This window comes from Dasypus novemcinctus, chromosome 23 (genome assembly GCF_030445035.2).
Source record: "Dasypus novemcinctus isolate mDasNov1 chromosome 23, mDasNov1.1.hap2, whole genome shotgun sequence".
Lineage (NCBI taxonomy): Eukaryota > Metazoa > Chordata > Mammalia > Cingulata > Dasypodidae > Dasypus > Dasypus novemcinctus.
The window spans coordinates 58,625,451-58,648,846 of record NC_080695.1 but is presented as its reverse complement, the minus strand read 5'-3'; the positions used below and the strand labels follow the sequence as shown (position 1 = coordinate 58,648,846).

Here is a 23,396-nt window from a genome sequence, read left to right as displayed (position 1 = left end):
AGTCTAAGATCAGACTGCGTCAGCAACTGATTCATAAATGGGCAAAGAATGGGGACCATCAATTTACTCTAGAATAGGGGCCATCAAACTCTTCCTGTAAAGGGCCAGAGAGCAAGTATTTGAGGTTTTGTCAAATTAGGTCTCTATTGCAAATACTCAATTTTGCTGTTGTAGCTGAGAAATCAGCCACGGACAATACATAAACAAATGAGCATGGCTGCATTCCAAGAAAAGTTCATTTACAGAAAAGGCAGACAGCCCGTAGGCGTTCGTTTGCCAACCCTTGCTCTAGGAAAAAAAAAACTAAGGTGGCATTGTATGAACACTTTGAAAGGAAAGTATATCTTCCCCCATGGTTGGAGAAATGCAAATTATATACTTACTTAATTAACTACAACATGATAACATTATAGAACTATTCGATTAACACAAAAAAAATTTAAAAGAAAATCCTACAAATCTGATAAAACTACGGTGAAATGGGTACATACTGGTAACAATATACTGGTGCGAGAAGTTCTAAAAAGTAATATGGCAGTGCATACCAAAAGCAATGAAAATATCAAAATACCTTTTTGCTACCTTAGAAATGAAGGTAAAGAGGAATGAGGGAAATTGAGAAAAGGAGAAAATAGTTATTTCCTCAGTCCCCTATTTCCTAGGTACTGAGTAAGGCAGTGTACACTCGTTACTTGCTTTAATTTCCATTTCTGTTGAGGGAACTAGGACTCAGAGAAGTTCAATAATTGGCTCAAGGTAGTCAAATCCATGATTGTCTGAACCCAAAGTTCTTTCCATTACAACACAAGGACTGCCTGAAGATAAAGTCATGGGCACAAAGATTGTTTTTCAGCATATTATAGCTTGAAAGCCAAATTTAGCTGCTGCCTGTATTTGTGAATAAAGTTTTATTGGAACACAGCCATGGCCCTTCACTTACATACCATCTGCAACCACTTTCATACTATAACAGCAGAGCTGAGCAATATGAAACCACATGGCCCGCAAAGTCAAAAATGTTTCCTATCTGGCCCTTTATAAAAAATATTAGCGAATTTCATCCTTAGAACATCATAAATGGTATACTTTCTTTTCCCACAATAGGAGGTTAAGTAAGTATGAAATACCAATTTGATGAAATGTTATGTTTTAATAATTATGTGAAGTACATATGCTTTGAACAAAGAAAAGAAGTGGAATACCTAAAAATCCAAATACGTAATGTGCTTCACGGATGCATATTATAGGTATTTTCTGTTTTCACAATAGTCTTTAATGTTATGTTGGTTTTTAACTTCGTTTTTGTTTGTTTTTTAAGTTGGGGGAGAAAAAAGCAGATTCCAAGATACGCAGACACTAGTAAGGAAAAGCATGATGCGAGTGGGCAAGTTCCCTGACCTGTAGGAAGACAAAGAGCCCACGCTGGCACGGTGCTGCCCAAGAAAGAGAGGAAACACTCCAGTAGGCTTCTGAAGGGCTCCGTGATGGCAAGCAAATGTCAGAGCCAGGAAGGGTCCTCCCTCACTACCCCATTAAAAACTATTACAGCCCTCCCCTATTTAGTTCAGCCTCAATGCAGACCATTAAGTAGGGCAGACTCCACCCTTGGGCTCTGGACAGGGCACAGGACCCAGGCCTGGCCAACCAGAGTCAGAGTGATGAGTTCAAGGATGACCATGTAGCCTGACCCCTGTGAGTCAGCCCCAGGACATTTGCTGGGGCTATTGACCCTCTCTTTGCTCAGGTGTTGCTACATTGCAGCATGGGACTCAAGAGCTTCTGGAGGCCATTTGCCTCCATGAGGGAGGTGCCTGATGATGCAGCCAACAGAGGGGAAACCTGAGTTGAGACCCACACAGAGATACTCCTGATGACTCGCTAAGCACCTGAATCCAACTGAACCTGAAGCCAGCCAAATTTTCAGACTTCTCCATTACAAGATGCTGTAAGTTTCCTCTTTGCTGAAATAAATTTGATCAGTTTCTGCCCCATGTAATTGAAAAGAGCCTTGGCTAACACATCCATTACTCCAACAAAATATTTTTTGGTACAATTATTCAGTGCACTTCGATGGACACCAGTGGTACAGCCCTTTGCTAAATGATAGCAGATGCACCAAACTGCCATTAGATAAAATGTACTGAATGTTGAACTCTGAATTTCTGGCCAGGCTCTGCTGCCATAAGAGTATTTTTTTTTTCAAGATTTATTTATTTATTTCTCTCCCCTCCAGTTGTCTGCTCTTTGTGTCCATTCGCTGTGTTCTTCTGTGAGTGCTTCTATCCTTATCAGTGGCACTGGGAATCTGTGTTTCTTTTGGATGCGTCATCTTGTTGCATCAGCTCTCCATGTGTGGTGCCATTCCTGGGCAGGCTGCACTTTCTTTCACGCTGGGCGGCTCTCCTTATGGGGCATACTCCTTGCACGTGGAGCTCCCCTACGCGGGGGACACCCCTGAGTGGCAGTGCACTCCTTGCGTGCATCAGCACTGCTCGTGGGCCAGCTGCCCATGCGTCAAGGAGGCCTGGGGTCTGAACAGTGAACCTCCCATGTGGTAGGTGGACGCCCTATCCATTGGGCCAAGTCCACTTCCCGAGAGCATTTTAAACTAATACAATCACTCTGTTATAAAAGCATCAAGAACCATCAACACTTTTGTGTTAATGCTACTTCTGGGAAATCATCCTAGAGAAATAACTTAGAAGAAAAACTACCTTGCACAAAAACATTCACTGCATCATTACTTGTAATAGAAGGGGAAAAAAAGGGAGAAGATAACCTAAGGTTCTACAAGTTGAGTCAATAGTTAAATTATGCTACATGCAAAATGATAGAATAACAATGGATTATGCAATCCATAAAAGTGATCAATATGAAGGGCACATGGCACTGTGGTAAAGTTTTATCTTGAAATATTAAAGGCAATAATAGCACAAAGTAAATTTAGACATAATGATAAAATTACTTCAGCCTATATCAGTGTTTCTCAACCTTTTTTTCATCATCTTCCCTCTAAGGAGCCTTTTTATAAAACTATTTTTTTCCCCTAATCGCCCCCTCCATGACATTTCTTTTTAATTTTTTAATTTATTTCTTTGAGCAATTGTAGGTTTACAGAAAAATCATGCAGAAAGTATAGAGTTCCCATATAACCCTTCCTCAAACATCTAGTTTTCCCTATTTCCATGAAATTTCAATACCACATATATATTGTATATTTGTTAATATTCTGTCTTCATATCTGATACTTTACTCCCCTGGAGAATCAATTCTTCCCTCTTTGGGGGTGATAGCTCTCCCATTAAGAATGCATGGCCTATGTATAGATAAGATGGTGGCAAGACGTAAAGTGCTCAGTTGGTAATTATGTTAACATTGCCACAATTTGAGAAAGTCCATAAAATCTTGGATTTTAGTTCCAAACTTTAAAAAGTAGTAAGAACTCAGCTTCCTATTAGTTATATGCACAAAGTAAGGAAACAAGAGAGAGTCAATGTCAGAGGGATTTAGTCCATTGCTACTTGCAAACATAGGTGGTCAAATGCTTGCTACAGTGGAACACTTACTTCTTATGTTCTACCATAACAGATCAACCAGTGCTTTCATTAGGAAAGAAAAAAGTTGATATCATCATTTTTTCTGCTTTGAATGAAAACCACAAATATACTTTTTCCATTTACTCATCATGGCTGATCCTTCATTCTAAGTAGAAGCCACTGCCAGAGATGGCCAAGTCAGTGCTATAGAGAAAAACTATGACCTTCAACATTACAGAAAATAAAACTTCTACAACATACATAAACACCAGGCAAGAAACAGCAGTAAATTATCCAATAACACCAAAATTCTGGTATATCAGAGGCCCTTGGAGATCGTCTGTTGCATGAATTATTTGGCCTCTCAGGGTCTGACTTTCCTGCCCTTGAAACAGGTATTTCAGGGTCTGTCTAACTTCAGAAGAATTCTTGACAAAATAATTACTAATGGAAATGAGCATCCAGAAATTCCAAATAGAAAGTCGTACAAGAGACAATGCTTAGGAATAATAATGACTTTGCCGCCCTATGAATCTTACTTTCCCAAAAAGTGCAATTGTATTATCTGGAAATCAGAATTCCTCAGCTGGAGGAGGCCAGCATTCCTACCTACTGGACTCTTTAAAACAAATGCTAAAGCTGAGCACCCTCTGAGCACTATAACCCTCCGGCAACCACCCACGCCTTGCAGGTAACCTTCTACCTACATGTGTGACTCCATAAACATTGTTTTATATGTCATAATTTGTATCAAGGCACATACTTTTTTCACAATAATTATTTTGTGTGATTTTTAAAATCTATTATCTCCCCTACTGAGTAAGTTCTACAACATCAGGAAATATATTTTCCTCTTCACTGCCATATCCTCAGGGCGATTTTCAGTATCTGTCTCAGGGATCACTCAGTACCTCTTTATGGGGTAGATGAATAAAAGGTCCCTATCATTGAGGGCCTTTTACCCAGCCTAAGGGGCTGGGCTTTTATCTTAGGATTCCTTCACCCAGGAAATGGGAAGGAGTCACGTGGTCAGATTAGCCTTTTGGAAATATTTCTCTGATGATCGATTAAAGGAAAGAAAGACTAGAGTCTAGGAGACCAGTCAGGAGATGATTTGCAGTGGTCCAAGGGAGAGAATGAAGAATAGAGCAACAGTGGTACAAAGCATATTTTATAATTATAATTCTGCACCTTGCTTTTTTACAGAGCATTAATGTTGAAATATAACCACAACAATGTGTAGAAACCCATTTTATTCCTTTTAACACTTCGGAAGTTTTCCATTTTGTGACTATACCACACATTTTTCTGCACCCATATTAATAGTTATTTGGGTTGTTTCCGGCCTCGTGATACCCATTTATCTTGTTGCATTAAGGAGGGCCATTCCACTTCCCAGTTATTTGCACTTAATGTACTCAGCCTTGAACCCATCTGACCTCTGACTCTACTCAAACATTTTCAACTCAGAAAAACCCCACTAGACTCTAATTATCCATTTTTAGGATATACAAGAGACAGAGAAATATGTTAAACCACACCAAAAGAATGCAATCAGCAAAATCCCACAAGGAAATGAAGCAGGCTAGATGGGCAGAGTCCACGTGGCCATCAATATCTCCAAATGGCTCCTGGAAGACCCTCAGAAGATTCTGCCATTCAAGAGATTTCCTCCGGAAGCTAGAAGCCTCAGATATTCCCCAAGGACTTTATCACTGGGCCCTCCAGGGGGGTTAATGGGTGGGGTAATCAATCAAAACAGCAAACAGCTGGGACTCTTCCATGGCATTAGCAAAGGGGCAGAAAAATTAATGGTTTAAAATGCAAGCAAAGACCTCTTACACTCTCTTGCCTTTGCTCTGTCCCGGTGCCAGTCTGTGTGCCTGTTCCTGCCCTCTGCACCCAGGTCTTGCCATTTTGCCCCTGCTATGGCTGCCACACAAGTAAACCCTGGGCATTTATAATCTATAATGGGGAACTGTAGTCTGTAAATCAGGCTGCTTTATCACGTTTCAGCCTCTTCTCTACCTGCGACCCATGATCTGTTATTTTCTCCCACTTCTCTTCCCTCCCTACCTTAATAAATCACGGCCTAACTAACCCGACATGCTCTTGAAATTCATTTCTGCAGCATAGTCAAGAACCTAGATAAAATCCAGTTAAAGAAATTTTAAGGGATTTCCTTCAACTGACTATTCAGTTGAAGGTAACTGACTTCCTTCAACTGACTGTTTCCCCTTAAACAGAACTGCAAGTGGAAAAAAAGATAAAAGGGAACCCTATCCTTTAAAAAAACATTTAACTTTGCACTTCAAAAAAGACCATCAAAAAAGTGAAAGGGCAACCCACTGAAAAGGAGAAAAAATTTGCAAATCATACATTTGATAAGGGACTTGTATCCAGAATATATAAAGAATTCTTAAAGTTCAACAATAAAAAGTCAAGTAACCCAATTAAAAATGGGCAAAGGACCTGAATCGGCATTTCTTCAAAGAAGACAGTCAAATGGCCAAGAGGCACATGAAAGATGTTCAACATCATTAACCATCAAAGAAATGCAAATCAAAACCACAGTGAGATAGCACTTCACACAGGCTAGGACAGCTATAATCCAAAGGCAGATAAAAACAATCGTTGATGAAGACATGCAAAGCTTGGAACCCTCATACACTCTGGGTGAGGTGGTAAAATGGTGTAACCTCAGTGGAAAATAATCTGGCAGTTCATTAACTGGCTAAACAGAGTTGCCATATGACCCAGCAATCCCACTCCTGGGTATATAACCAGGAGAAATGAAAATACATGTCCATGCAAAAACCTGTTCACAAATGTTCAGAGCTGCATTATTCATAAATGCCAAAAAGTGAAAACAACTCAAATACCCATCGATGGACAAAGGGAGGGATACAATGTGGTATATCTATGCAAAGGAATAATATTTCAGCCATGAAAAGGAAAGAAACAGGGAGCAGGCATAGCTCAGTGTTTGAGCGCCTGTTTCCTATGTACAAAGTTCCGGGTTCAATCCCGGGTGCCTCCTAAAAAAATTTAAAGAAAGGAATTAAGTACTGATGCAGGCTACCACATGGATTAACCCTGAAAGAAGCCAGATGCAAAAGATCATATACTGAATGATTTCATTTTTATGAAATGCCCAAAATAGTCAAATGCAGAGACAGAAGGTAGACTAGTTGCTCATGGCTGGGGGCGGGGAATAGAGAGTGATTGTGAATGGGTACAGGACTTTTTTCTCAGAAGTGATGAAAATTTTCTAAAATTTGTACAACTCTGTGAATATACTAAAAACCACTGAATCGTTAAAAAGAGAGAGAGATTTGAAAGACATAACCAACTTGTAATGCTCAAATTTTATTTAGGGGGAAGTGGACTTGGCCCAGTGGACAGGGCGTCCATCTACCACATGGGAGGTCCGCGGTTCAAATCCCGGGCCTCCTTGACCCGTGTGGAGCTGGCCCATGTTCAGTGCTGATGCGCGCAAGGAGTGCCCTGCCACGCAGGGGCGTCCCCGCGTAGGGGAGCCCCACGTGCAAGGAGTGTGCCCCATAAGGAGAGCCGCCCAGCGTGAAAGAAAGTGCAGCCTGCCCAGGAATGGCTCGGCACACACAGAGAGCTGACGCAGCAAGATGACGCAACAGAAAGAAACACAGATTCCCATGCCACTGACAACAGAAGCTGACAAAGAAGAACACGCAGCAAATGGACACAGAGAACAGACAATGGGTGGGGGAAGGGTAGAGAAATAAAAAAATAATAAATCTTCTAAAAAATTTTTTTTATTTAGGTCCTGAGTTTAAAAAATAAACTATTAAACAAAATTATAAGATGATCATGGAAATTTGTATACTAACTAGATAGCTGATATTACAGAATTATGGCTAATTACTATAGGTATGATAGTGGATTTGAAATACATTTTTTAAAAAGGGCCCTTCTGTTTTAGAGATACATATTGAAATATTTACAGATGAAATGATAATGGTTTCTGAGTTTTGCTTCAGAATAATTTGGGAAGGAGTGGGAAGCAGGCAGGGGTACAGATGAAATGATAATGAGCTTGTAATTGCTAAAGCAGTACAGTAGGTACATGGGGATTTATTATATTATTCTTTCCACTTTTGAGATGTTTGACATTTTCAATTTAAAAGGCAGAAGAGAGAGAGGAAATATTTCCACATCAAATTATTTTATTGTATGACAAAAGTCAATCCAACAGGTGGGAAAACCAGCTTTCAACTGCATTCTCAAGAAACAGCTCAGCAACCACTTTTTCTGTCTCAACTACAATCTTTCTAAAAGAAGGCTTCCAACCTTAATGCTCTCTCCTAAAAAACCATTTGTTGGTTTCCTTTTATACTTTGTATTGGCTTAGACCTAATGATTAATTAAAAATAAACTCTAAAACTTCCTTAGCTTTGATACTAACTGGTTCTTTTAGAGACTTGTCAATTTCACTTCCTCCTGTAATGGAGGCAGAAGATAGAGTGGTCCAGAGTTGTGAACCTGTGGCAGAGACAGGTTCACTTTAAAAGAGAGATTTTCAGGGAGCACCTAGCCCCAGCCCTTGTCCCAGAGCGAGGCCAAGAAAAAGCCCCACCTGCACTCCACATGAGCTCTGTAGAAATGATGACAAAAGAGCTCGAATTTCATACCACATACCAGGGAGAGAAATCATCAATCACTTTACCTGAGAAATGTCATTTCACCTTTACAAGAAGCCCAGAAGGTCAGCACTATTATTTATCTCCATTTTGCTGAGGCTTCCAAAGTGGTCCAGCAGCTTGCTCTCAATATATAGCTTGTATGCAGCAGGGCCAAGATTTGAACCCAGGCTGTCTGGCTCCAGCACTTACACTTAAACCAGGCAATATTTCTCCTGGGGGAAAGCCAACTCATCACATCTTTATTTTGGTATCACTGATGTTCAAGAATCAGAAAACTTAATTAAGTCAGAAATCATTCACTTTGACAAAAGAAGCTGGACTAACACCCAGGAGCTAACTCCCAAAATCCCCTTCTTAGGATCATCAACTTCACAAATTCTGATCTTGAATAGAAGAGGCAAAAGGCATGTAACTTGAAAACAAAATCCAGAAATAATGTGAAAGTTAAAAATGAAGAGTGAAGTATTCCTTGCAGCTTGCCCCCCTTAACCTCAAGAACTTCCTCGGTGGAAAGCTAGAGCAGACAGGATTCTTCAGAAGTAATTCCACAGTGAGGGGGGAAACAGGCAATCTGAGGCTAGGCGGGTTCTCCTAAACAAATCCAGATCTGCGGTGCCTCCCTGAGTCACTCACATCTCCACATAATACACCCTGGAATGACTTAGCACCCAAACAGCAACAGGACTCTTCAGAGAAAAAGGAGTGTGATCGCCAAACCGAATGAAGGGAACAAACTTCAGAAACACTAAGGACAAGCCAGGTCTTCACCTCCCTCCCTCCCTCTTATGGCCTCCCCACCAGAAACCCTCTCTCCTTTGGGTGGGAGGGAGCCAAGCAGAGCAGACCCGAAAGGGTGAAGCGACAACCCGCAGATGGGCTCAGCATTGGGCATGAAGAGAAGGGTTGCAGGACAGGACAAGAGAGACCTCAGATGAGCTAGAAAAAGAAATGGAAGCGGTTGGAGTACGAAGGAATAACCCAAGTGTAAGAACCAAGGACCAGCGAAGGAAGGAGAGACTGTCAATTGGGAGCAACCGGTGACTGGAACAGCAAAGCATTGGAGAAGAGGAACAAGAGGCTAAAACGAACAGTGGGACGAGGGGGTTGGCGCACTGCGAGTCCTTTGGGCACTGGCTACTGGGACTCCGGAATTGAGGGGTCAGCAAACTGAAAATGCCTAGAGACACTCTTTGCCTGTGTGGACATTAGATTGACTGGAGACAGGGGGCCTGAGAGTGACTGGGAATGACTTCGGGACAGGGGACTGGGACTGGGACTCTGGGGGTCGAAGAACTAGGGAGGATTGAGACCCGGGAGTTCTGAGACCTGGGGGGTCGTGGTGACTGGACAAGGGCGTCGGAGGACTGGGGGACCCGGGGTGTAGGAGCTGGTCGTAGCTGATGAACAAACGTCAAGGGACAAGGAGTGCCTGGGCTCGGGAAGTCAGAGCACCGGAGGCGACCAAGGACCAGGACCGGGGTGTCGCGGGGACCAGGGACCAGGAATCGGGAGCGCTGGGGCAGGACTCTAGAGATGTGCGGGGCGCGGGGCCTCGGGGGCCTGAGAGTGCAGCTGGAGCGGCAGGCGCGGGGCGGCCGGGGCGGGTGACAGCGGCGGGGCCGCCACTCACCGCTCATGGTGCCGCTCCCGGTGCCTGTGCCCGCGCCGTGCCGCCGCCGCCGCCGCCGAGCCGCAGACAGGCCGGGAGTCGGCGCGCTCGGCCGACCCCGCCCCGGCCCGCTCCGCCCCGGAAGTAGAGCGCCACCTCCATGGCCCCGCCCCCCGACCCGGAACGAAAACATGGGCGGCGCCCGCGGAGCCCCGGGGCGCGAGGGCTGGAGAGTGGCCGAGGGGTGTCCGCAGGGAGACACAGCCCTCCTCGCGTTCCCGAGCGCCCCGGGCCGCCTCCCCGCCCTCGTGGGGCTCACACCTCTGTCAGCGAACAAGGCGGCAACTTTTGAAACGACGTCGTTCCAGGGAGGGGAGAAAAGCTGAGACGGGAAAGAAAAGGTGTATCGGGCCCGGGCTACGGGCGGGGGGCAGGGGCGGCCCCGTCGGGAGTCTCTGAGGAGGCGACTTTTTAGCTGAGACCTGGATGCCTAGAGGGAAGCCGGCCTGGGAAGATCCGCTGATAAAGGAATTCCAGAAGGAAGAGCAAGTGCAAAGGTCCTGACCTGGACGGAGGGATCGGATGGAGAGGGTGAAGGCGAGGAGGTTGAAGAAGCGGGCTGAGGGCCCGACTCTGAGGCTGTGAGGACCTAAGCCATCCTAAGGAGTTTGGATTTTTCTTACCGAACTCTAGTAGGAAGCCGTTGCAAGGAGTTAAGCAGAGGGATGAGATCTGAATTCAGTTGAAGATGATCACTTTTCCTGTGTTGAGAATGAATTGTAATGGGGCAGAGTGGAAAAGCAGCAGCTGGTTGGGGGATAATACATTTGATCATGCAAGAGATAATAGTGCCTGGTGATGGCATTGGACTCAGAGAAGGTGGCAGGATTGAGTATAATAAATACGTGTGTTATACATTCACAACTACGTCGTGAGGTGCAGATTATTGTCCTCTTTTACAGATGGGAAAGAGGGAACCCAGAAACTGAGGGGGTATTTTCCCAACTTCTGCAACCCAGAATTTTAAAAAATACATTTACATTACAACCCAGGACACACATGCATGCATAAAAATAGATGTCTAACAAAAAATAATTCTGTGTGTAATAAGTTTTGTTGTTTTTTGTTTGTTTGTTTTTTTAAGGCTGACCGATACTCAGTTGATTGATCCACTCATGGGTCTTGATCTAGTCGAAAATACTGTATTGAGGACCAAACCCTATTTGAAATCGGAACCAGAATTCCAGCCCAGTTCCGTGTCCCCCGCAACCCCACGCTCTTCCTATTGCATTGCTTCTCAACAAATAATCTCCACCTTTGAGAGTTTAGGGAGCGGAATCAGCACCAAAACGCTCTTTGGAGAAGGAAGCTCTGCTGCATTATTTATAATGGTGAATAAGTGGAAAACACCTAAAACCCAATGACAGAAGAATGGCTAAACCAAACATAATCCATCACACAAGGAATCTCTAGCAGTAGTTGAAAATGCTAATTATAAAGATTATGGAAACTTAGGGAAATGCCAAGGATGATAACATGAGGTGAAAAAAAGCAAAATAGTCTGTATACCATGGTTCCAACTTTCACCCTGCCAAAAATACAGCCATGTGGATAAGAACAAAAAGGATGCAAAAAGGAGAATTTCTGTGTTAGGGTTTTAGGTCATTTTTCCTTTTTTCAAAATGACATTTTACAGTTGTTAATTTGTTATTCCATTTAAAGAGCTGGTATGTCTTAACTCGTGCCCTAAAAAGCCTAGCTGAGGTCTGATCACCTCTGTGACTTTTGACTAGGCACAGTGTACCTACTTCATGGAGTTGCCATACCTCCTCAGTGTACCCTAGACCATTTCTTCATTGCATTGAGGCAGGATGATTATTGAAAGAGTATTTTGCGCTTTTTATCCCTACATTTTCTACCATCAACAGTCTCCTTTAAATATTATAATTTCTTCTTCCCAGAATTTTAGCCTGGAAAACCAAGGATCAAAAGGCTAAAGTCAACAACTCTTATGGGCTTTTGAAAAATCTAAACTCACTGCAGAGATTGTGCTAGGGGTTGGGGGAGGGGGAGGAAGAGGACCTGTGAGAAGCTAGACGGCAATATTCTGAGACCACATAGCAAGAGAGGTGTATGTGCTGCCTTCACAGAGAGACCAGACCTCTAAGGGACTAGTAATAGTAATAGTAATTACTGCAAAGTACTTAACTATGAACCAGACACTTCTAGAAACTATCTATATGTATATATTATTATTAACTCATTTCATCCTTAAACTTATGAGAAGACACTACTATAATAACCATTTTCAACTGAAGCATGGAGTTGTTCAGGAACTTTCCCATGGTCACCCAAGGTCTGTAACTTCCTAGTAACAAAGCCAGGATTCAAACCCAGGTAGTCGGTCTCCAAGGGCCACTCCCTTAACCACTATTCTCTATTGTCTCCTGTGGCCCTGAGTTGAACCATGATAGGCTCCAAGTGGGCAAAAAGCCCCACCAAACTTCCCCAGATCCCAATCCTGGTGCAAAAGCCACAGAGCCCCAAGGTTTAAGAGTCTGTACTATGGTGCCATGGGACATCTTAACAATGACCCAAGTCAACAGGTAATCAGAGGGCAGCCCCTGTTGCATTGCCTTTTCATAAGACTCCAGGACCTTTGCACAACCCCAGGGAGGGAAAACCTCCCATGATAGTGACTAAGATTGTGTCCTAAAGAGATGGGGATCTGAGAAATGGTATTAAATTGATACAAAAAAAAAATAGGTTGGGCTATCTGAGTTTAAATCCCAGCCCTACTACTTACTAGCTATGTTAACTTGCTCTGGATCAGTTTCTGTCATCTGTAAAATGGGAGTAATGATGATATACCTACCTTGTAGTTTGTTGTGTGAATTAAATGAGTTAATATAGGTAAAGCACTTAGAACAGTGTCTGGTACATTAATAAGCTTTCTAAGTGTTAGCTATGATTATTATGACACTTCTGCATTAGGTCCTGAAAATGGCATCTGGTACATCTTTGCAATTACATGGGGTTTGGGGTGTTTTTTTTAAGATTTATTTATTTCTCTTCCCTTTCCCCCACCCAGTTGTCTGCTCTCTGTGTCCATTCTCTGCATGTTCTTCGGTGTCTGCTTGTATTCTTTGTCAGCGGCTCTGGGAATCTGTGTCTCTTTTTGCTGCATCATTTTGCTGTGTCAGTTTTCCATGTGTGTGTGTCACCAGTACTAGGCAGGCTGCACTTTTTTCATGTGGGATGACTTTCCTAAAGGTGCAGTCTTTGCACATGGGGCTCCCCTGTGCAGGGAACACCCCTGCATGGCACAACTCCTTACACGCATCAGCACTGTGCATGGGCCCGCTTCACCACACTGGGAGGAGGCCCTGGGTTTGAACCCTGGACCTCCCCTGTGGTAGGCGGATGCCCTATCAGTTGAGCCAAATCTGCTTCCCCAATTACGTGTTGACTTATATGAGTTTAGTAATGCCTGATGCCTCCACCAAGCTGGAAGCTCACAATGTCAGGAACTACCATGTGCTACACACTAAATTGGTATGGCTGGCCCCAGGCTTCTATTTACACAAATACATAGGATAACTTTGCTTTCCTTTAGTAATAAAGAGAAAAATCCAGTCTGTCCTGAAATGTTTATGGGCATGGCTTTGGGATCTACACATTGCAGTGACTTTTTTAAGTGAGTCAAGAATTTAATCATGAAACCAAGGTAACCTCCCAACAATAAAGTAGACAAATATATCTAACATTAAAATTTATAGAATTAGAGGACAAAAAGCTATATCAGCAACTCAAAGTCATCTGAAAGAGATCTGATACATCACTATTTTCTTCTGACAAAAGATTTTTGAAGTAGCTCTACACCAGTCAAAATGGTTCATTATCTAATTGAAATTGATTTCTATATTCCTGTGACACTCATAGCAGCCAACAGGCTATTACAACAGTCATTCGTTTTTGTGGTGACAAGTAGAGTTGCACCTTCCTCCATAGCTGGGAGTGGGAAGAGATGGTCAGAATCAGCTTGTGATTTGCTCTTGACACAGTCTTCACAGGCGCATTCATCCACTGTGTACCCCAGGCCTCTGGAAAGAATAACGTCAACACCAGTCTTGCTATTGGCCACCTCAGCATTAGCTGCCTCCTGAAGAGCTGATCCTGATTATGCAAAAATAGAAACATTAACCTAAATGGCCCAGGAGGCATGGTCTTGACAGTCTTAGCAGTACACATTAGGATGCAAAAGCAACGCCTGACAGATTTTTCCGACAGGAACAAGTACTTCCTACACTGAAGGTCATGAACTGACAGATGATTTGCCACATTTGGATAGAAGACATGTTTTAGCCATACATAATTTCTGAAGGTGTGTTGTTTTATGTCAGCCCACATTTAAAAAATGAGATTTTGCATATTGGACTCTCTTTTAGAAGACAACAAAATGTGGCAATATGGAAGCAGCCTTCCTTGGTGGAAACAATTGGTTGAAATCAAGAGCCGCTGTCACCTTTAGCCAAGACATGGCCCCTGGTGCCAATCTCTCCTCCTGGCCCATTACTCTCATTTGCAGGCATTTGAGGTGTTAACCCTATCTTATACTCTTGAAAGTGACAGAAATCACCATATGTTACAGCCCGCCAAAATAAGCCAGAGGGTAGCACTTCAGAATTCGGTGAGACAGACACTATTATTATTCTCATTTTACAGGTGGGGAAACTGAGGTATGGAGTTATTAAGGAACTTTCCCATAGTCACCCATGGGAAATTGCTCACAAAGTGTTTTGTGGCAGATTAAATTTTTCAAATTTTCAAATGAATCTCTTATGATTACACAAGGAAGGAGTCTCCATTATGTCCCCATTATACACCTGTGAAGATATTTTACTACTTTCCTGACATTCCACGGTGTAACATTCCAGCTTCAAAAAAAAAAATCACACTTAAAGTCACTCCTTACCTGTCTACCAGACAGACCCCAGGGAAAGAAAAGAAAAATGAGGTAAATGTGGACCACATAAATTACAGATTATGTACAGAATATAAATGCATAAAGGAAGGAACAGGGAAAACTGGTGTTTGAGAATCAGATCACAGGCAAAGGTATTCCAGAAATATTTTAATCTTAAGAAACCCTTAAGTAGAACATTCACTCCTCCTGGACTAATTTTCAACTGTTTAATAAAGTCAATTATTTTTCCAGACGATCGCTCAAATAATCCAGAAACAACTGGTTATTCATTTCTAGAATTTTTTAATAGTAATGTGTTCACCCAAGCAAACAACACTTAAATTTGTATTAAAAACATGGCCATAAATCTTGCCAAATATACTTTCCCTGATAGTACAAGGCCTGGCTAGCAGAGTTTTTAATAGTATGACTTTTAATCAATGGGCTAACTCTAGTCAGAGACAGATGTTTCCTGAGGAAGCCTCAGTACTTCAGTAACAATGAGGGGAAGAATTTGGGGAGAGGCTGAGGTAGGCAACCTGCAAGAAGGTGTCAACACCACAAAGAAGACAGCTGGCTTCTACTCAGAAGTTCATTTAACACAACTGTCCTCTAACACACTTTAAAGGGCTGAGTGAAATACTCAATGTTAAAACAGAAAAGGAACTGAAACTTGCAATAGCTGCCTCTTCCAAACAGATTTCAAAGACTCACCACAAAACCTACCTGTGTTTTTAAAATTGTCCTTTAATTGCTCAGAGCTCATCTTCTTTAGCAAGAACATTAGAACGAAAAATGCCAAAGAAAGTATCAAGCCCAGGGCCAGACAGGTCCAGAGAATCGCATTTGTTCCCATCACTGAATTGTTGGTCGCACCTTTATTCAAAGAATGTCAGAGAGATACTGTACTGATAACCTAATACTCACACTGTTTACTCATTGTTTGTCATTCAGCTCTCCCAATCCACCAGCATTGACTTTTTTTATGTACTTAACACCTTATTGACATAAAATTGAAATACAATAAACTGCATGTATTTAAAGTGCACAATTTGATGTTTTGACATATATATGTATACATATATATATATATATATATATACCTGCAAAACCTTCACCACCATCAAGATAATGAACACATCCATCACTCCCCAAGTTATCTCATGCCCCTTTGTAATCCCCCCTTCCCCATGGTCTTCACTCCCCTTCTCTCCCCAAGCAACGATTGATCTACTTTCTGTCACAATAGATTAGTTTGCATTTTCAAGAAATTTTTATATGTGAAATCACATAGTACAAACTCTTTTTTAAATCTAGCTTCTTTCACTGGACATAATTATTTTGAAATTCACCCATGCTGAAACATGTATCAATAGTCCATTTCTTTTCATCAAGATCGGCATTGACTTTTACATGCCAAGTAACACATAATTAGAAGAGTTGATAAAAATCTATGTTGCTAATTGTGATGAACGAAATTGAGCTCAGTTCCAAATAATTACTTTGTTCCTGCGGGTGTTTAAATCGTTGCCTTTTTTCCTTTCTCTATTTGATTAAAAAAATCTCACTAGCCTCCCTGCAATGTCTATGCTTTGGAGAAATACAACAGTCAATATAGAAAGAAGAGTTCACGACCATGAATAATTGTTGAAGAAATACTACTTACCTGTGTTACAATAGCGCTGACACGTTCGAGGAGGGGTACTGGAGCATCGAAGGTGACACGGTTTGCAAGCACGAAGCAAACTGTCAAAATATTCATTTTTGGAGCACTGCTGAGCCATCTGGAACTTGATCGCAAAAAGAAACAAGGGAACCACAGAAGGAACAGCATGGAGCGCTAAGTAAAATCTCGTCAAGAATTCCCGAGCAAATGTAGTGACAGGAACTAGAATTTCGGATGGAGGAGGGGACGCAAACTTCACAACATCACTTAATTGGTTCTAAGGAGGCTGTCTACCTTGCACAGTGGCAAAGAATTTGAATATGAACTCTAATTCAAGTTTCTATGTTTGAGGCCTGGGTTGAGTAGGAAATGGGGTGTAAATATCAAAGGCAAACCATACCTGAAACAGAAACGGCATATTTATAGCAGAAATTTCTCACCCAGGTGACAGTTGCAAGGTGTGGACAAGACAGCATCAAGCAGAAGGTTCGATAACCATTTATGGAGTTTCTGAGAGGTGCTCTGGGATGGTTTCTGGGGAGATAAATAAGGCAAGGTAATGCCTCTTAAAAATTTAAAATCTAACAGAGGAAATGAGAAATACTCTCAAGTAACCACAAAGTAAAGTAGTAACTGATAGAACATGGGAGAGGAAAGGGAGTATCACACATGACTACCAGGTTTTGAATCTAGGAAGAACTGCAGTGCCAATGGCAGAAATAGAGAAGTTTGGAAGAAGAGGTGAATGGGCAAGAGGGTTGGAAGGAGGAGAGATTTGGGGTATTGCCTTATTATAACTACTATTACTGTTGTTAAGATAATCCGTGTGTTAATGTTGAAATGTCAGAAAATACAGATGATTAGATAGATAAACCATCCAGAGTCCTGCCATACAGAAATAATGACTATTAACGTGTTTGTGCAGTGGCGAACTTGGCCCAGTGGTTAGGGCGTCCGTCTACCACATGGGAGGTCTGAGGTTCAAACCCCGGGCCTCCTTGACCCGTGTGGAGCTGGCCCATGTGCAGTGCTGATGCGTGCAAGAAGTGCGGTGCCACACAGGGGTGTGCCCCAGGTAGGGGAGCCCCACGAGCAAGGATTGCACCCCATAAGGAGAGCCGCCCAGCACAAAAGAAAGCACAGCCTGCCCAGGAATGGCGCCGCACACATGGAGAGCTGACACAACAAGATGACCCAACAAAGAGAAACACAGATTCCCGTACCGCTGACAACAACGGAAGCGGACAAAGAAGACACAGCAAATAGACACAGAGAACAGACAACCCGGGTGGGGGGGAGGGGAGAGAAATAAATAAATAAATCTTTAAAAAAGAAAACATTTTTGTGTATCACAGAGGTTGGAAACAGGCCTAATGATGTGATATATACCTTCCTGAAAGGTTTTCTCTACATATGTAGACTAATATGGTATATAGTACATTTTCCTTTCCACAAAAATGTGAACTTGAGTTTGCTTTTAACCATACAAAGTGAGCTCCCCATATAGACATGTCTGGAAGGCAAGCAGAAATGTAGAGCTCAATGGAATACCAGTCAGTCATAAAAGATAACAACGTTAACAGCTAAGAAAATGAGGAAGCACAGACCATCTAAGGGGAGACAGACAGATGTGCAAAAGAGGTTAAGAGATGTCATACCAGTCGGGGCTTTTCCCATAAGAAATGACATAAAAACTTAAGCAATAATAATCACATCTACTCCCAAGGTTTTAAATGTGTTAACTCCCAAATCTACATATCCAACTATAGCCTTGCCACTGAAATCCAGACTCATATACCAACTGTCTGCTTGATGTCTCCACTCTAATAGGCATTTCAAACTCTACTATGTTAAAGTATACTTAAATTCTCCAAGAAGGGGATACTGTATGCTGTCTTCATCAAACCTACTTGGTCCTTTTTTCCAGGTCACCTGTGAACATTTAGGAGTATGTGTTTTTGTGGAGCTCAATTTGCAAAAATTAAGCTAGATTATCTCCACAATTCCTTCCAGTTCTGAAAGACTGTGATTTGGGAACTTGACAAACAACACTAAAACAGAAGTAGGGGGCAGATGTGACTCAAGTGGTTGAGTGTCTGCCTCCCACATGGGAGGTCCCAGGTTCAGTTCCCAGTGTCTCCTAAAAATAAACAAGCAAAACAACAACAACAAGCAAACAAACAAACAGAAAAACAACTCAACGGAGCAGATGTGACTCAGTGGTTGAGATCACTGATGTGACTCAGTGGTAGCTTCCCACATACGAGGTCCTGGGTTCAACCCCCAGTGCCCGATGCCTCAAAAACAAACACACACACAAAAAGCAGAGGTAGCATGATTTTAAAGCATTGCCAAGAGTACTATGTCTGACCTCACTCTACCCAGAAAGAACAAAGGAAAAAGAAAACACAAAACACAATTCTTGGGTCAGCCCCAAGCTTCGGTGCTCACTCACAGCTCTAAAGAAGCAAGGAGGTGTTGCTTCAAGCTTCTAAAGCCATCAATAGCATATTTCGTGAGGAAAATTCCATCCAACTAAAACATTCTTTTTCCAGAGTTACTAAACTACTGGCAAGTTTTCACAGCAGAGCACTATGACCCTTAGTCCTTAACTCCAAACCAAAGGTACCCACCTTCTTCCAAGGATCTTCATAGATTTTTTTCACTTGGAAACAGACTCTAGGCCCTTGGCTATGTATCCCATCCTTGCCTTCTCTTAACGTACTGAATAACCTCTATGCTGCATTAGGCTGTGTCACTTTGGTTATGCTGGAAGATTCCCAGAATCCCTTTCTCCTTATGGGTCCAGGGTAGAGTTGGCCAAAAGAGGAACATGCATGAGAATTGGAGGGTGGACGTGAAGTCACAGCCACTACTCTCTGAAGATCATCGTCATCAGATGCAATGGTAGCCAGTTGCAGAGATGCCCAGAGGCTTCCAGCTAGTCCTCATTCTTCTTGGCTCAGCATCTAGCCCATCTTTTTTCACTCCTGGCCCTGCTGACATCAGTGGTCACAGCTCCGCCATTGCAGACTCACGGAGGTGGGAGCTACATGGAGGCAACCGACTCCCTACACTGCTCCATGAGCTCCCCCTTCATGGCCCTTCCTTGGCAGCCAGACATACCTGACTTCTCAGCTCTACTGGGTAGTGTCTCCCTTTGATCCTCCCCGTCCCAGACCTTCATGTCCCCAGATCCTCCCATTTTGGAGGAAGGTCTAATTCCTATAATACATTCCTTTTCCTGTAACAGTCATGGCAGCTCTGCTCCCCTGGCTGAAGCCGGACTGAAACCACCTCTTCAACCTTGTTGTTTTGAACCTATGGTTCGAATATTTGGGCATGACAGTTCAGGTCCCATCTGCAGACCAGCATAGCACAATGGCTAAGGTACAAATCTGGGAGTCAGAAAAGTCAGAATCCAGCTCCACCACACTGGAACCAGTGTCAGCTTGATCAAGTGGACTGACCTCTCTAAGTCTCAGTTTTTTCATGCATACAACAGAATGATAATAGTTCCAACCTCCTGCAATTGTTGTGAAGATTAAATGAGATAAATTATGGAAAGCACTGAGCATATTTCCTGACCCAGAGGAAATGCTCAGCAATTGTTAGCTGTTTGGTTTTATTAACAGGAGGTTCAGAATCTGCCAATCTCTGGTTTTGCCCAAGGCTGGCTGAGGCAGCATAATCAGAGGAAGACTCAAGGGCAAGCCAAAGTCATCCCAAAACCAATGCCAGGAAAACAACATTTGGTATTCAATACTGGAATGGCAGGGGGAGATGCAGCAAAAAGATTGAAATGGGGAAGCGGATGTGGCTCAAGTGACTGGGCTCCCACCTACCACATGGGAGGTCCCAGGTTTGGTTCCTGGTGCCTCCTAAAGAGAAGACAAGCAGACACAGAGAACACACAGCTAATGGACACAGAGAGCAGACAGCGAGCGCAAACAACAAGGGGGGTGGGGCGGATAAATAAAAATAAATCTTAAAAAAAAGAGATTGAAAAGTGCAAGACTGGACTGTAGGGTGGGTTGGAGTTTGAGAAATGGGTAAAGGCAAAGGGTTACTACTAATGAGTAGCAGGCAAATGCTACGATTCTCCTTTTATAGTGCAAATGGTGTCCCTCCAAAATCCACGTCCACCTGAGCCTCAAAATGTGATCTTATTTGGGTATAGGGTCTTTGCAGGTATAAATAAGGATAGCGAGAAGAGCATGCTGGATTAGGGTGGGCCCCAAATCCAGTCAGAGTGTCCTTCTAAGAGATAGAAAAGGACATACAGGAACACAGAGGAGAAGACCATGTGAAGATGGAGATGGGGATTGGAGTGGGGCAGCTACAAGCCGAGGGTCACAAAGGATGGCTGGCTTCTGCCCAAAACCCGGAAGGAACCAACCCTGCCAACACCTTGACTTTGAACTTTGTAGCCTCTAGAACTATGAGAGAAAAATTTTCTGTTGTTTTAAGCCACTCAGTTTGTGGTCATCATTATGGCAACAGAAGGAAACTAAAACAACTAGTGTTTGACATGGAGTAGGTACCTCACCTAAAGGAGGCCTATAAATCCAGACCCAAACCCTACCTCTTCTCCGAGTAGATGAATACCTTCCAGAAATTAAATATCACCATGATACTGCACCTGTAGCCATATACATTCAATATAATTTACTGCAGTGGCTATAAATGGAATTTATTAAGGCATATTATTTTGAAATGATTTAGTGCTTTCTTTAATACTCACGAATATCAAATATCTAGATTCACCAGATATAATTTTGTTAGTTTTAATTTTATCCAAATGTTCATCTGAAAATCGTTTTAGAGTTTTTTTAACTCACCAGTAGAGTTTGGACAGTGATACAGACATGCATGGTATGACTTCAGGAAAGTTTTATTTTAAACATGTCAACAGGCCTCGATTACTTCTAACAATGTTATTTGAATTTCCACAGAAGTTTCTTTAAAAAAGTTATAAAAATATATTTTGTTACATTTAAAGACATGTTTTTCCATGAAAAATATTTCTTTTTTTTGAGAGATGAATTACAGATCTAAAATTAAGTAAGAGGGGAGCAGATGTGGCTCAAGTGGTTGAGTACCTGCTTCCCACATGGGAGGTCCTTGGTTGGATTCCCAGTGCCTCCTAAAAAACAAATACACAAACAACAATCAAAACAAACAAAAAACTAACTCAGGGGGAACGGGGGTTGCTCAAGCAATTGGGTGCCCACCTCCCACATGAGAGGTCCCAGTTTTGTTTCCCAGTGCCTCCTAAAGAAGGCTAGCCCGCAATGAGCAGTGAGCAGAAGTGGGTCAAGTGGTTGGGCACTCGCCTCCCACATGGGAAGTCTCCTAAAAAGAAGACAAGCAGGCAGATGAGGGAGACATTTGGGGGGGGGAGAGGGCGGGGGAGGGTAAAAATAAAAAAAATAAAAAAACTCAGGGGAGCTGATATGGCTCAGTGGCTGAGCAGCGGTTTTCCACATATGAAGTCCTGGGCTCATTCCCCTGCTCTGGTACCATTGAAAACAAAAAGTCAGGTGGGTTAGTTCCTTTCAACTAAATCTGTAATATCTATAATGTCGCGCTTCCAACTCTTTGTACAAATTGTACACAGAAGCTAAAATATATATCACTGTCAAAAAAACACAAAACACCAAAAACCTTTATCTTATTTGAGAGCTAAAATCTATCTTTGCATCATTTTATCATCTGTTTTTTTTCCCTGATGTCTGCTTGTCAAAGTGACTCTGCTAGAGGCACAGCATGAAAATAAATTATACGTTGTGTAAAAGCATGAAACACATAAGAAGTTACACTACCCTTTATTTGGAAAAGATCTTATGTAAACTTTTGAAAATCAGTTTCTACTGACCCTAACTCATATTTGAAAGGAAGATCTTTGTATATTTGAAACAGATAATTTGGGGGTTATATCATAGGAGAAAGAGGGAAGATTGGAACTTAACCTCTGATTTCCTGTAAAATAAAATATATGCCTAAAATTTATAGTTTGATTTGACCTCCAAAAATGTGATTCATTCATTGTCTGGGGAAACATTTATTTATAACACAAGGTACATCTGTTTGTGTATCTTTGCCATGGTGTGAACGCCTGATGCTTTTGACTAGAGGTCTATAAATGAGGGCACATGGTAGAGGTTTGGGGAATGGACTTGAAGTTTGAAGAACTTCCCAAAGTCTAGGCTGACTCTGCCACCAACAGCTGTATGACTGCGATGGTCACTGCTTCCATTTCTATAGAAGGAAAAGCTAGGCTATCTTTACCTTTAAACGTCTATGACTCCAAGAGAACATTTATTTAACATAATAAAAGTCGGTTTTAATGAAACAAAAAAAAAGGAAACCCAAATTTAAAAGTATCCTTCTAGGCTTTATGGATTCTTGACCTATAAGTGTTTCATTTAGAGAAATTTATAGAACTCAGATAATCCTGTGTAAATTATGGGGGTCTGCTACACTTTTATATTTTTAAGACTTAAAGTCCTATGGGGTTGTTTACCAATAGTTACCAAAATATTAGTAACTGAACATAGGCTCTTCAAAATATTGTGGGTTTAATTTTTCTATTGCATGCATTTAAATCACACATTATTAAAATGTTAAAATTTTCAAAGAAAAAATGTTACACACCAATTCTCTTGGTAATGAGGGCTTTTTTTTTCCTTTTTATACTTTTCCGTATTGTTCCAAATTTTCTCCAATGAATAAGCATTATCATTGAAAAAACAGCAATAAAATGTGTTTTAAAATAATGTATTCAGAAAGAGCTCCTACTCAGTGGGGAGAGGTGATGAACAGAGACAATGCCTGGATCACTGGCCGAAGCAGCCCCTGAGCATCAGTATCTATTAGGGTGTTTTCAACTGCAAGCAACAGCGTACAGAACCAGAAGTGATAAAATAAGGAACAC

The 23,396-nt window shown here is 42.1% G+C and overlaps 2 protein-coding genes across 3 annotated transcripts in view; both read right to left on the bottom strand.

Annotated features, from left to right (window-relative positions):
* The window catches only part of SNX29 (sorting nexin 29), a 627,210-nt gene extending 617,244 nt beyond the window's left edge, over nucleotides 1-9,966 (bottom strand). The window contains exon 1 of one of the 2 annotated variants that reach the window (XM_058286440.2): nucleotides 9,849-9,966. Coding sequence is in view for 1 of the 2 variants with exons in the window: in XM_058286438.2 (XP_058142421.1) it covers nucleotides 9,849-9,855 (7 nt within the window). In the remaining variant the exon portion in view is untranslated. The remainder of the gene's footprint in view (nucleotides 1-9,848) is intronic. The other variant, XM_058286438.2, reaches the window with a different exon arrangement.
* A 3,618-nt stretch (nucleotides 9,967-13,584) lies between these two features.
* Nucleotides 13,585-16,740, bottom strand: TNFRSF17 (TNF receptor superfamily member 17). Its single transcript, XM_004481260.4, has 3 exons — nucleotides 16,460-16,740; nucleotides 15,520-15,669; nucleotides 13,585-14,003 (listed from the first exon to the last, which is right to left on the bottom strand). Exons 1-3 carry the CDS (start codon nucleotides 16,575-16,577, stop codon nucleotides 13,747-13,749), a joined length of 525 nt encoding a protein of 174 aa, XP_004481317.1. The 5' UTR covers nucleotides 16,578-16,740; the 3' UTR covers nucleotides 13,585-13,746.
* Between the last annotated feature and the right edge of the window lie 6,656 nt (nucleotides 16,741-23,396).

Excerpts from the sequence above, each read along its gene's own strand:
- TNFRSF17 (XM_004481260.4), bottom strand. The coding sequence starts at position 16,577 with ATGGCTCAGCAGTGCTCCAAAAATGAATATTTTGACAGTTTGCTTCGT. Across the intron at positions 15,670-16,459 it reads TCAGCGCTATTGTAACACAG|GTGCGACCAACAATTCAGTG; the intron begins GTAAGTAGTATT and ends CTTTGAATAAAG. Across the intron at positions 14,004-15,519 it reads GGACAATTTTAAAAACACAG|GATCAGCTCTTCAGGAGGCA; the intron begins GTAGGTTTTGTG and ends TTGCATAATCAG.